The 13702-nt window shown below is 40.3% G+C and overlaps 1 protein-coding gene across 1 annotated transcript in view; it reads left to right on the forward strand.

Annotated features, from left to right (window-relative positions):
• The window catches only part of DLG1 (discs large MAGUK scaffold protein 1), a 3205960-nt gene that overhangs the window by 1413477 nt on the left and 1778781 nt on the right, over nucleotides 1-13702 (forward strand). The window contains exon 8 of the mRNA XM_044070715.1: nucleotides 1416-1552. Coding sequence (XP_043926650.1) covers nucleotides 1416-1552 — 137 coding nt within the window. The remainder of the gene's footprint in view (nucleotides 1-1415; nucleotides 1553-13702) is intronic.

Below are 13702 nucleotides of genomic sequence, written 5' to 3' on the forward strand. Positions count from 1 at the left end.
CTGCTGATGCCCTAGCTTTTTCGGGTCTATATTATAAACTCAAAAAGACTTTACTGTGAACACTCACATGAGCAAAAATGCCGGTAATCAAAATCGCAGCCCCCCACACCCCACGCTAAATATATATTCTAACTCCGAGGTCACACTACAGTGAGGAAAGAGCAAATATGCCACTCCTCACTGTAACATGACCCCACAATCATGGTTTCAATTCCCGGCATTTTCGCTCATGTGAGCGTTCGCGCTAAAGTCTTTTCGTGCATCTAATATAGACCCGCTTTTTCTGTCTGTATCCTGAAAGGTATGTCCCAATCCTTTAGAAGAGGTGCTGTATTCTTCCTCTCTGTAAAGGTGGAAATTCTGATGAGCGCTCAAACTTCAAGCCTTTAGCCACACTGTCTCCAGTGTCAAAATTCTGGAGACGTGTATCTAGTCTCAACTCCTCAGCTTTCTCTCTGATAACTACCTCCTTTCCCTAAACAGCATGGTTTGTACCGTTTTCATAGTATATGCATGTCTCCTTAGTGTTATAACATCTGTTAAACAATACTGAAACTCTGGGAACTTAATCTCCACATCCCACCAGAAATTGCTTCAAAAACTAGCTTCCGTGGGAGTACATGAAACTTCACTATCTTCACCAGCTACCTCTCAAATAGTCAGCAAGCACCTCTCAAATAGTCAGCTGGCAGTAAAATGGCAAAATGACATGTTCTCTTTCCTTCCCATTACAGTGGGATTGTCTTAAGTATCCATGTTAGGTACCCTGTTGTTCAGTATATTCATTAATGATCTCCACCTAGCTTCTAATTAAGCCGCTACCGTACAGCACAAAGATGACCCAACAGTCACCTGTCTGGCTAAAAGCATAGATAAATTAAAATAACTTGCCAAAGATACCTTCTCTACCGTAGAGGCCGGTCTGTCTGAAACACAGCTGCTCCTAAACCATAAGAAAAAAATAATGTTCTTATTGACCCCAGAGTAAATTTAGGACTTGGATTTAATTTTGTGCTATGGGACTTGGTGTAATTTTGTGTAGCATGCACCTGGTTTGTGGTTGAAAAGGTTCCATGCATCAGTCCTCCTACCCACTTAAATTAAATGAAATATATTTTTGCAGTATAACACATTCTTTAAAAGTAGTAACATTTTAGAAGGATTCAGGGTCATTCGTACAGTATAAAAAAGCATGCTAAAAAAAATAAAACTTTTTTCACTTCTTAAGCATAGTAGTCCATTAGAGGGACCTGTCGGGTGAAGAAACATGGCTTCATAGGACTACAACAACATTTCATGGATCAGTTGTGCTCTTCCATTGGCATCTCTGCATTTTTGTCTGTACACAATTTAACATTTTGAAATGTGACAAAAAAAATGAGAAGAGGTTAATATTATTTTGCTTTTCTTTGCAGGTCTTGGTTTCAGTATAGCTGGTGGAGTTGGTAACCAACATATTCCTGGGGACAACAGTATCTATGTAACAAAAATTATTGAAGGAGGAGCAGCACACAAGGATGGCCGACTTCAGATAGGAGACAAACTTATAGCAGTAAGTAATCTCTGTCAAAAGCCTAGTCTCCAGTGCTTGGCAGTTATAAGATATGTTATTAAAAAAGGCTTAACTTGTGCTAGTTTCCAACACTTGAAATGTATGGGATAGTATTGGAAATAAGGCCCTGGTTGTCACATTAGTTAATTTTGTATGAACACTGGTAAGTCAGTTCAATCTGTAAGAAAACTAATCATTGTAATACTTTCCTTTGCGGTGCTTTCTGTGTCTATGTGTGGGAGTCTTGTCATTTTGACCACAGTTATTTCTTTCAGTTGTATAACATATGATCTGATGATGTCACTTCTGTCTATTCCTCAGTGGATGTGGCTTTGGATCTGACTTAGGCCAGTCTCAAGCTTCGGATCCTGTGCCTAGGCTCCTCCCTTCTCCCATAATTCTCTGTAAGGAGGGTGATACCCCATTTCTCGTTTGATGCTAGATTGCTACAGCTGTGGTCTTGTGTACTCTAGCTCATTTGGATAGATGAATGTGATTTTTTGGAGGTATTTGTTTCTCTGTTTTCTCACCTTCACTTATTGTAATGAAAAAGTTCATATATGTATGTATGAAAATAAATGTGTGTCAAACAGCAAAAGCAGCCACTGCAGATCGTTAACCTTGTAAATTCTAAAACCAAAACACAGTCAGGACAGCCAAATGGTTTTGTGTGTAGCTTTTATTTCAAAACCGTTTAAAGTATTAGCCCTTTTGTCTAACTTATTGTAGGTATCTTCAGAAAGAAATAAAAAGGTCTAAAAGGCGATAACAACATGGGAACACTCTAAAACGGCCCCTTTTTATATCAGACAGGAAGTATGTAACAGGAAGTATGTAACAATGCATCAGAAAAGACCACCAGAATTCTTAGTCACCTGTGCAATTTAAAAGTAACCTGTGTTGTTTAAAAACAATAGTGAAACTTTGTAACGCAGAAAACCACTGTCAACAAGTCAAGCAAGAAAATATTAAAAGCTACACTTTGTAAGTAAAAATAGCATTCCGCCACTGAATACTCTAAATAGGGTGTGGAAAACATAACTTTAAAATTAACTTTTAAAATGTGCAGTCAAAACTCAAAGTTTAGAAGCTTTGTACTTCAGTTCACTAGTAATGGATACTGCTTCATTTAAACCTGGTACACTAGTGGCATCTAAACGTAACTGCCAACATAATTCTTCGTGCAATAATAAATTCTGCCAGTCACCTTTTTTTTCATCTGTAATCCTTTCAAGAATGGAACATTTAAACATACAAAAATGTTCACAGCTTATTGCATGCCTTGCTAGGGTTTTATTTTGGTTTTTGGATTTACTTGGTTTATGATCTGTAGTAACTGCTTTTGCTGTTTGGTTTATTTTGGAATTTTGAGGAGCAACCACCATGTCAGCTATGGATTCCGACAACTTGTTTATTAACAGTTCTCCACACTGGACATTACAGTGAATACAGCCAAGTCCAAGCTTCAACTCGTAAGAGACCCTGGAATTTATTGGAACACTTTTGGACACACGACTGCGAATCACCAAGCTTCCAGGAACTTTGCAATACACAAATAGGCATTGTCTGATCTTTCATGTCAGAAGCTAACAGCCACATTGATTCTATACCTTCTGGGTTTGATGGCAGTGGCTATCACCCTGACACAATTTGCCAGATATCACATGAGAATTTTCTCGTGGACCGTATTGGCTCAGTAGTCTGTCAGACACCAACCCATGAATTTTCACATTTCACTCACAAGCATTTGCAGGTCTCGTATCTAATGGTGGCAGGAGTTTCTTGTATCCCAAGGATGCTCCTTTGTACTACCCTCACTGCAAGCCATGGTGATCACAGATGCTTTCCATTTAGGGTGGGTGAGGAGGCATTTTCTGGAAATGACTGTCCAATGCACATGGTTCCCTGCAGAGGTCAGTCTTCATACCAACATTTTGGAGATGAGAGAGAGGTCCTTCTAGCATTGCAGGCATTCCAGGGAATTCTCCTCACAGATGTGATTTCGATTCAGACAGTGTAGCAGGGGTCTGGCACATCAGGGAGGAACACTATCCTACCTCCTGTGCTGAGAGGCCATGATAATGTGGCAATGGGTGTGGCTTCTCATCGCTTTCTAAGAACAGTGTACATTCCGGGGAAGTCCAGTGCTTTAGCAGACCAGTTGAACAGATCTGTTTTTCTCCCTCACAAGCGATCCCGCTCAATCCAGCAGCCCAATTTTCTATAGTCTTTGCCTCATCCCTAGCCAGTGGACGTCTGAGAACCAACGTTTGGTCGTCGGGCTATAAGAAGGGCGTATCTGGTGCCATCACCAGTTCTTTCTAGCTATGCAACCTGATGCACTACTACATTTTATCAGATGCTCGCAGTCCATCAATCAGATGTTTTTCTTCAAAATTCCTTACAAGTTGCTCTCAGATAAGTACCCCACTGGGGAAAATTTTCTTCTGATTAATGTTTAAGAAGTTCAATAAATGAAGTGTGGGTTAACAAATTCTACATAAAGACTTTCATTCCTTTTTATCTATTTTGTTGGGGCTTCAGCACAATATTTTTAGCTGTCAGAATTGTGCTGTTTTTGTGTGAAAACCCTTAAGCTTAGGGATGAAGTCCTCACAGCCCACATGGAGTCCTTGAAGCAGTCTCTTTCTGTTTGTTTTCATTACTCAGCTTCAGTCACTACCTTTACCAAAAAATTCAAAAGATAAAAAGTCGAAGGATGTGCAAAGAGCCTTTCATTGTTTTCCACAGGAACAGGGTAGTCTTTACAACTAAACCCTCCTTTATATGCCCAAGGTAGTATCAGAACTCTCCTTGAATCAAGTTATTCACTTACCAGTGTTTTTTCCTAAACCTGCAAAATCAGTATGAACAAGTGCTATATTACCTGATTTACTAGCGCACATCCAAGGATTGTCTGAACAGAACAAACTTCACAAATAGAGCAGAACTTCTTGTGGCCTTTGCAGAAGGGAAAAAAGGGAGACCTGTCACCAAACAGACTATTTCAAAATGGATAGCTAATTGCTATCTTAACTAAGTAAAACCTCTGGGAAGCAAGAACCTGACTCCCTCCAGCTTTTCAATTGTAATAGTTTGCACGGGTTTCTTTCCTGAGTGACACCCCCCCACACACCTGGGATTCACTGCATAAAGCAATTTCTACCTTCTCCACTGAAGCTGGCTATCTTAACTAAGTCAAACCTCTGGGAAGCAAGAACCTGACTCCCTCCAGCTTTTCAGTTGTAATAGGTGAAGTACAATTTAGCTTTTGTAAACTGTTGAGGCTTAATGGTGTATACACAACAACAATGAAGGGATCTAGCCAATTGCCACTAGATTGGGCTATACTACTTTGAAATCAGCCTTACACTCACACAGTGTTCCAGTCCCAAGCATTTACTTTTTAATTTGATAAAGTAATTTCGCTCCCTCCTTATTGACTACATTTGCTAGTTTACCCCTAGGATCCAATTAAAATTAGCCTGAAAATTGGTGTAAAATTAAAAAAGAATAAAACAAATTAAAGTACAGCCAAAAACATTGCTTACATACAATCATACAAACCAAACTAAAAGCCCAAGGTAACTCTCAGAGTCAGTGTTAGCCCCGCTCTCCCTTGCTGCGCTCGGCTCGCTCTGCTCCCCTCCCTGCCCCCAAATCTCACCCGCCCCCACTAGTGCTAGATTTAAACCAGGCTTTGCCACTCCGTTGCCACTCACCTCCTGCTAAGTACCAATCAGCACCTCACACATCATCGAGCAACCCTGCCCCCTTAACCCATTTCCTTCTCTTTCATTCTTCCATACCCTGTTAGCACAGTCAGCCATCAAATTTGGCCCGCCCCCCTATCAAAATGCAAACGAGCAAAAAAACACTAATTACCCAAATGCCTGTACTGTTTCTATTTTACCATTTCACTGCCTACGAACAAACACTTGACCATGGTGTTCACTACCCAAATGGTCAGACACCCACGACTTCACACATAACACCAAGCACTTTACCTTCCCCAGCACACTGAATATATCACCCTCTATAAAATACCACCCCTGTACGGCCACAAAACATAATCCTAAAGACAAAGACTATATAAAGCTTATAAACAAACTCCTAAAGCTCAGAATATCCTGTCACTATAACCTTGTAACACATGGAGACATTCATCCCAACCCTGGCCCACCCACACCCAATAACCCCCACAGTCAAGCTACCCATGAATACTCCCACTAGTTCCCTCCTAGCATTTCACCTAAATATTAAAAGTATTAACAATAAGATTCCCAACCTACACGCCCTCCTAGCAACCCACTCCCCAGACATTGTGTCTTACAGAAACCTGGCTAAAACCCAGTACTACTGACAATGATATACTACCTGTAGGATACAATATTCATCGGTTAGACCGTGCTACAAGAAAAGGAGGTGGGATAGCAGTCCTTTACAAAAATACTCTTAACCGTTAATAGAGACACCATTCAACCTCCCCAATTTAGTAACGCGGAACTCCTCATAACCAAGCTACAGATTAACCAAAACAAACACTTGAACATCGTCTGTGCATACATTCCACCAGGCAACAACCTAAATACCCTAGAAGATCTCCTTTACTGGTTATCAACTACCTATCCCCAAGAAACCATAGTTCTTGGTGATTTTAACACCGACTGGCACCCCTGCTCCTCCGACCCCCACCTATATAAACTTATCTAGGTTTAAACAGACCATAACCTCTCCCACTAGGATAAACAAACCAACCAACAAGGAAAGTATCCTAGACTGGATCCTAGTTAATAACCAAGATGACCTCAGCGACCATTGTCTAACCTATATCATAAAACATAAGGCAGGAAACCCTCACCAGCCCAAATATAAAACATTTAGAAACAGGAGAAACTTTGATGCTGCTATATTCCAAAATGAATTAAAAACAGTTGACTGGTAGAAACTAAAAACTCTAAAATTAGAGGAGGTCATAGATCACTTTAACACTAAATTCCTAAGTATCCTTGATTCCCATGCTCCAGCACGTACAATAAAAACTAGATCAAATATAGCACCATGGCTCACAAAAGATAACAAAGCTAAAATCAAAACTAGAAACAGAGCCTGGGCCAGCTGGAGAACAACCAAAGCCCCACTTGACCATCTAAAATATCGTCAACTCAGGAGTGATTAAAAAAAATCAATTTTACTGGATAAAAAAAGCTTCTACCAAAATCTCCTACAAAAACACCACAACAACCCTCAAAAGTTCTGGGCAGGCTTAAATCAACTACTTTGTCCAGGTCACTCCACCATCCCAACCCCGGCTAACTACACCCATAGTTCCCCAGAGACCCTAGCTAGCGCCTTTAATAACTTTTTCACTGAAACAATCCAATCCCTAGCAAATCAACTAACCCCCTCTAACTTAAACCACATGCCTAATCTACCTAATAATCACCCGGAATTTAGCTTCCAACCAATATCCACTAGTTTTATCAAAACACTTCTAAAAAATACTAAAACCTACCACCCTCACTGCTGACCTCCTCCCTGCAGAGTACCTACAAATAGCTGCAGATGCCATTGCATATCCCATATCTATCCTCATCAACATAACCTTATCAGAAAATGCTATCCCCTCCCTCTGGAAAATATCTCACGTCATCCCACTCCAGAAAGGTGGTAGCTCCTCAGACATATCCACCTATAGACCCATTGCCATTCTTTCCCCACTAGCCAAAATAATGGAGAAATGTGTACACAAGCAACTAATGTAATACCTTTCACAGAATAACTTACTATCTGACTCCCAGCATGGTTTCAGGCCATACCACAGCACCGCCTCAGCCCTCCTTTCCTTTACTACTGCCATAAACCAAAACAGGAATGACAATAGGCTAACCTCTGCCCTCTTTCTTGACCTGTCAAAAGCCTTTGACATGGTCAACCATGAACTTCTCATTCTTTCACTAAAATCTATTTCCCTCAACAAGCCTGCTATCCAGTGGTTCCAGTCCTACCTGCCTGGTAGACAGCAGGCGGTACTATGGCAGGGCAAACTCTCCAGCCAGTTACCTCTCACACTTGGTGTCCCTCAAGGGTCCATACTAGGTCCACTACTCTTCTCTATTTTTATCAACAACCTCCACACTGCTATCCCTAAAGCTACCTGTATTCAGTACGCAGATGATTCCACTCACATCTGCTCAGCCACCTCCCCATCCAACTTACAAATCTTAACCCAAAATACATTTAACACTATCGAGAATTGGCTCGCTAACCAATGCCTACTTCTGAACCCCAATAAAACTAAACTTCTCCTCTTCTCTCCCACTAGTAGATCCACCACACTTTCATTCTCTGTCACATCTAACAATGGTACCACTATTTCCCCAGATAATCACACCAAACTGCTAGGGGTTATCATAGACAATAATCTCAAATTTGACCTACAGGTCAACAAAACCATAAAGACCATCAATAAGAAGCTTGGATCACTGTATAGAAACAAGACATTTTTAATCCCACTGGCTGGGACTGCAATCCACCCGATCATACCTACTCTCTACTCTTTTATATGCCTCGCCTGTACTCTCAAACCTCATCAAATCCAAACTATGTAAGCTGTCCCATAGCTACAATCATATTGCCAGATTCACCACTGGCTCCACCTATAGAACCCACCACTGCCAGAACCTTAAACAACTAGAGTGGCTAGAACTGCCCAGCTTAATTCAATTCAATCAACTCTTACTAGCGCACAAAAGTTTGTACCACCCTGAGGATTCCCCCTCACTTAAAAGTATTATTAAGCCATATAGCAACCTAAGATCCCTACGGTCAGCCGATAAACTACTGGTCCAAACCCACAAAGTTAATAACTCTGCTGGTGAATCCCTGTTTGCCAACTTCATTGGCAAAACCTGGAATTCGTTGCCAAACTATATAACCCTACAATTCTCCAAAAGTCTTTTCAAATAAATCCTCAAACAGTATCTCAAAGTGAATTGGCTATGCCCATGTACCAACCCTGATTAAGTTATAAACTGAAAGCATATTCTGCATTTATCATAACTTGTAACTACATCACCAAGCTCTGCTTCCATTCTGATGTCTCTGACTTTTAATTGTCTGTCCATGAGAATTGTGAGTCCCTACTAAGGAGCACTACTAACCCATTGTATATAATCACTTTGTTTTTATAATTGTTTGCCAAGTTCTTTGTAATCTATGTAAGTTTATCTGTGTGGAGCTTTTCTCCCTGGGCCTCCGCTGAAAATGGACATGTATCCAGTCGGACTATCCCGGAAAACAAATGTAAAATAAATAAAATAAATAATAATTTCTTTCTTTTGTACTCATCGTGGTAAGCAACTACCAGCCCAGGTCAAGATTCACTCCACGAGGCACAGGGCAGCCACAACTGCCTTCCTTAAATGTCTCTACCCAGGCCATTTTGGATGCTGTCACATGGACCTCTGACCACATCTTCACCAAGCATGACCATTTAGGAAGTGCTTCCATGGCTAGGACAAGATTTGCTACTGCTATCTCAGGGGGTCATCAGACAGCTTACCACCCAACCTGCAGCTTTGGGAATCCTTTCAAGAGTCAGTACTGCAATATTGACTATGCAGAACATAGTACAGTTGTGCTACACTTAAAATTGTAGATGTTCAAATAGATCAGTGCTACAATACAAACACCTCCTTTGTACTACTCTTTCTGCTGGCCCCTTCCACCATTCCTGGGGGGAATTTCTTGCCAGGTAGCTCTCATCCGTCATCATTCCATCCCTTTACTCCTAGTTCATGATTAAAAATAGTTTTTCTATAAAACTTTGACAAGTAGATATTTTATGTTGTCCCAGGAATCAGACTGCGAACACACTTAGAAAGATCTGAAGTTGGCGCAGACAGACACCAATCTTGTACCTTGATGTTGAGATGCCTGTTCTCTGACTTTCATTGGTGAAAATTATCTAAAGACTCGAAGTCAGGCTGTTTGTGAGCTCTTGCATGGACGACCCTAAGAATCAGTACCGTAACACTTAGCACACTTACAGTTATGGTAAGTAGAACAAAACTGTACTTTACTAATTTTATTTAATTTTGAAGCCAGGTGAGTGGACTGGTCAGTCGACCCTTTTCAGCCATGACCCAGGCCAGGAGTGGCAAAATTTGAGCTGTGTGACATTAATATAAGCAATTAGAAAGTTTCTACTTAAAATTACAGTGCTGTAGTACGATTACAGCACAAGCAGAGAAAGTTGCAGTTTACAATGGTAAAGTAACAATTACACAGAAAGGGAAATATTTCAGGAAACAATCCTCAGTTACGTGGAGGGTGTGGAGGTGTCTTTTAAGTTCATCCAAAACAGTTATGGTGAAGAAGTTGGACCTTTTTATTTTTCATTTTAGCATTTCTGTCTCCCTTTTGCATATATATGTTATTTATTTATTTTACATTTGTTGACGGGGCTAGTCTAACTGGATACATGTCCATTTTCTGTAGAGGCCCGGGGAGATGAGCTCCGAAACACAGTTTTAATAACACAATGCAAGGTACAATACATAATTTAACAATGATCCAAACCAAGAAGAAAGAAAGAACAAAAAGACTTGCACAAATCCAAATAACTGCAGTAGAAACACACAAGTAGCTCGCCCGGTAGTCCAATAAGATTAACTTAATCTGGGACATGGACCACAAATAACCACTCTGGAACAGTAGTATTATCTAGAAGATAAAGTTGTCTGTGTTGTCAAGGAAAATAGGACTTTGTACCGAGAAGTAGTGGGTAAGCAGAACCTAGTAAGAAGAGCAAGTTATTCAGGGTTAGTACAGGGGCATAACCAGTGTGTTCTAAGGAAAAGTTTCAGTTTGTATTTGAAAAGTGATATAGAGGACAGTGATGAAAGTTCACTGGGAAGTAGGTTCCAGGATTCTCCAACAGTGTTTGAGAACAGAGAGTCACCGGCCATGTTGTTGGATTTACATATGCTGACAAGTAGTTTATTTGATGAACGTAAGGTATTAAGATTGTTATAGGGGATAATGAGGGTAGAAAGTATAGGAGTATTGGTAGGTTGGTAAAGGTTCTTGTGGGCAATGGTCAGTTGGTGAAATTTAAGCTGATTTTGTAGCTCAAGCCATCCTAGCTGCTTTAGATTATGACAATGGTGAGTTCTAAATGGATTGCCTGTGGCAAATCTGGCAATGTTTTTGTAGGAGTTTTCCATTTTGTTGAGGTTACTCATTGATTAGTATATATGGGTGAGGCATAGAGGAGTGTTGAGATTAGATGAGTGTGAGCAATAGTTATTCTAGCTGTTGGAGTAAGGAAGGGTTTGATCCTGTAGAGAGAGCCTAGTTTTCTATTAACAGTTTTTAGTGTATTGTTGATATGGGTGTTGAAGTTAAGGTAGTTGTCAATAGTTATTCCGAGTAGTTTGGTAGTTGGATCTGGAGATATGAGAGTACCATTATTGGATATTACTGTGAAATCTATTGAAGAGGACTTTCGTGTAGGAGAAAAGCGCAAGAGTTTTGTTTTTTTGGGGTTCAAGAGGAGGCAGTGCTGTGTAAACCATTGTTCTACTGTATTAAACACCTTTTGGGTTAGGGAGTGAAGTTCAGATGTAGATGTGGCTGAGCATATAAGTGTAGAGTCATCTGCATATTGTATACATGTAGCTTGAGGGATTACTAAGTGAAGGTCATTGATGAAAACTGAGAATAGGAGAGGTCTTAATATGGACCCTTGAGGGACACCAAGGGTAATGGGGAAGTGGGTAGATAAAGTATTGTGCCATAGCACAGACTGTTGTCTATTGTCTAAGTAGGATTGGAACCATTTTTTATAGCCAGTGCATCTAGTGACTGTGATCCGAGGATATTTATAAGTATCTGGTGGTTAACCATATTGAATGCTTTGGACAGATCGATGAAGAGTGCAGAGGAAAGCATATTGTTACGGTTTTTGTTAATGCAATCAGTAAAGGATAAGAGGGCAGTGGTAGTGCTGTGGAATGGCCTGAATCCATGTTGACACCTGGAAAGTAAGTTATTTTGGATTAATTGGTCAAGTATTTGACAGTGGATGCATTTTTCCATTATTTTTGCCAAAGGAGAAAGTAAGGCTATGGGACGGTAGGTAGAAAATTCAGTAGAGTTGCCACCTTTGTGTAGGGGGATAATGTGGGAGATTTTCCAGATAGCTGGGATGTGTCCTTCACTGATGTGTTTTTTAATCAGAATGGAAATGGGATAGGCTGTGGATTTGGCTGCTTTTTGTAGATATTCTGCAGGTAATTGGTCAGCTGATGGAGTGGATGGTTTAAGTTTTTGGATAAGGGTGAGAATGTGTGATGTTGGGACTGGTTGGAAGAGAAATGGAGGGGGGGTGGGCTAGTATTAGAGGTTAGTAGAGTTAAGCTATCAGGTGATAGCTGATTGGCGAGTGTTTGAATAGCCTCTGTGAAAAAAGTATTGAAGGCATTGGCAGTTTGCTTGGGATTCTCATGGTCTGTGCCTTGTGGGGTTGGTGTAATGGATTGACCTGGGTGGAGTAGTTGGTTAATGCTCGCCCAAAAATTTTGTGGTTTATTTTGATGAGTTTGCTAGAGTTGTAGGTAGAAGTTTCTTTTATCTGAGAGTATAGCTCTTTTTGTGTCATTTTTCAGCTGTCTGAATTTTTATTGATCTACAGGGTTTTTAGTAGTTCACCATTTAGTCCAATATTTATTTCTAAGATTGATTTTTTTCTTGGTTTCTTTTGAAAGCCATGGGACAGGTTTAGTCCTAATTCTGATAGAACGGATTGGTGCATGGTGGTCTAGTATGGCTAGGAATTTAGAATTAAAGTATTTTACGGCTTCCTCAAGTGGGAGGTATTTTGTGGGAGACCAGCTGCATGCCCTAAGTTCACTTTTGAAGAGATCAGGGTTAAAGTTTTTCTTGGTCCGAATTGTCCTGAAAGTGGTTGGGATGGGTATATTGGTCTTATGCCTGGTAATGTCAGTGAGTGAGTGGTCACTTACATCATCAGGAAGGGTCCATACTTCATATGTCTGGAGATGATTATTTATGAGAATCCAATCATATACAATTATATAATTTTACCTTTACCACTCTTTCCCCTTTAAGAACTGTGAATATTTTCTTACCAGTCTGCAAAGAAGTCAGCCTTGTTTTCCAGTTGTATACAGATTATAATAATCTGCTCCCCTCCTTGTCCAGCAGAACTTGACCTAAGGTGGGTGGGTTACTTTCTTTTAGACAATTAGTCATTCAGCTCTTCAGTACCCTCCCCTGACTACAAATCTAAAGCACTGACTATAACGGAGGATAGAGATGGCCAGGAACCATGTTTTTGAGTACAGTAACAGAAAATGTACTAAACACTTAAAAACCTTGTAAAGTAGGCATTTAATTGAACACACATTCAGACATGAAAAGTATAGTCTTAAATCAGCATTTTCTAATGCACAAATTTCCTATTTAAACACTTTCTCTCCTTTCCTAATCTGTTTATTCAGTATGACTTTCCCCTCTCTCTACACTTTCCCTCCATTTCTGATATATTTTCAGCTGAACTTGAATAATTAATGTTCAAGCATTCAACTTCCTGTTGTAACATAATCATTCATTTAAGCTGTTTCAGTGTTTTTCCTGTTGCAGGCACTTCTTTTCATAGGTTTATAGGCTCATGATCACAAGAAACTTTTTAAGCCTAGGCATGCTTCCCAAATCCCTGACATGTTCTGGTACCCTTGGGAAGTATAAGTAGGGTATTGGGAGGTGAAAGATTTACAAGCAGGGGCATTGGGAGATGAACCACTTATAGGCTACTTGTGTTAATTTGAGACATAAGTGCCAAACCAGGGCTGAATTTCCTGTTCGACATCCAGTTGTCCATGTTACACTTGAATTGGATTCAGGAGGACCTCTGCTTCACATAGAGCTTTCAGAAAAGGAGTCATCCCTGAGAATACATACTTGTCTTTTCAGCAGGTCCTATTTATATTACAGGCAAGGTTTAAATCTTTAGAACCGACAGTTCTTGTGCTGTTTATTTTGCATTATGCGGGAGGTCCATCAGGGTGGGGTCTGGCAGTGCCTTGTATGTTAGGCGTAAATCTTCCCTCAACAGCGAGTGAG

This window comes from Protopterus annectens, chromosome 4.part1, assembly GCF_019279795.1.
Source record: "Protopterus annectens isolate FY-2018-M chromosome 4.part1, PAN1.0, whole genome shotgun sequence".
NCBI classification, from domain to species: domain Eukaryota; kingdom Metazoa; phylum Chordata; order Ceratodontiformes; family Protopteridae; genus Protopterus; species Protopterus annectens.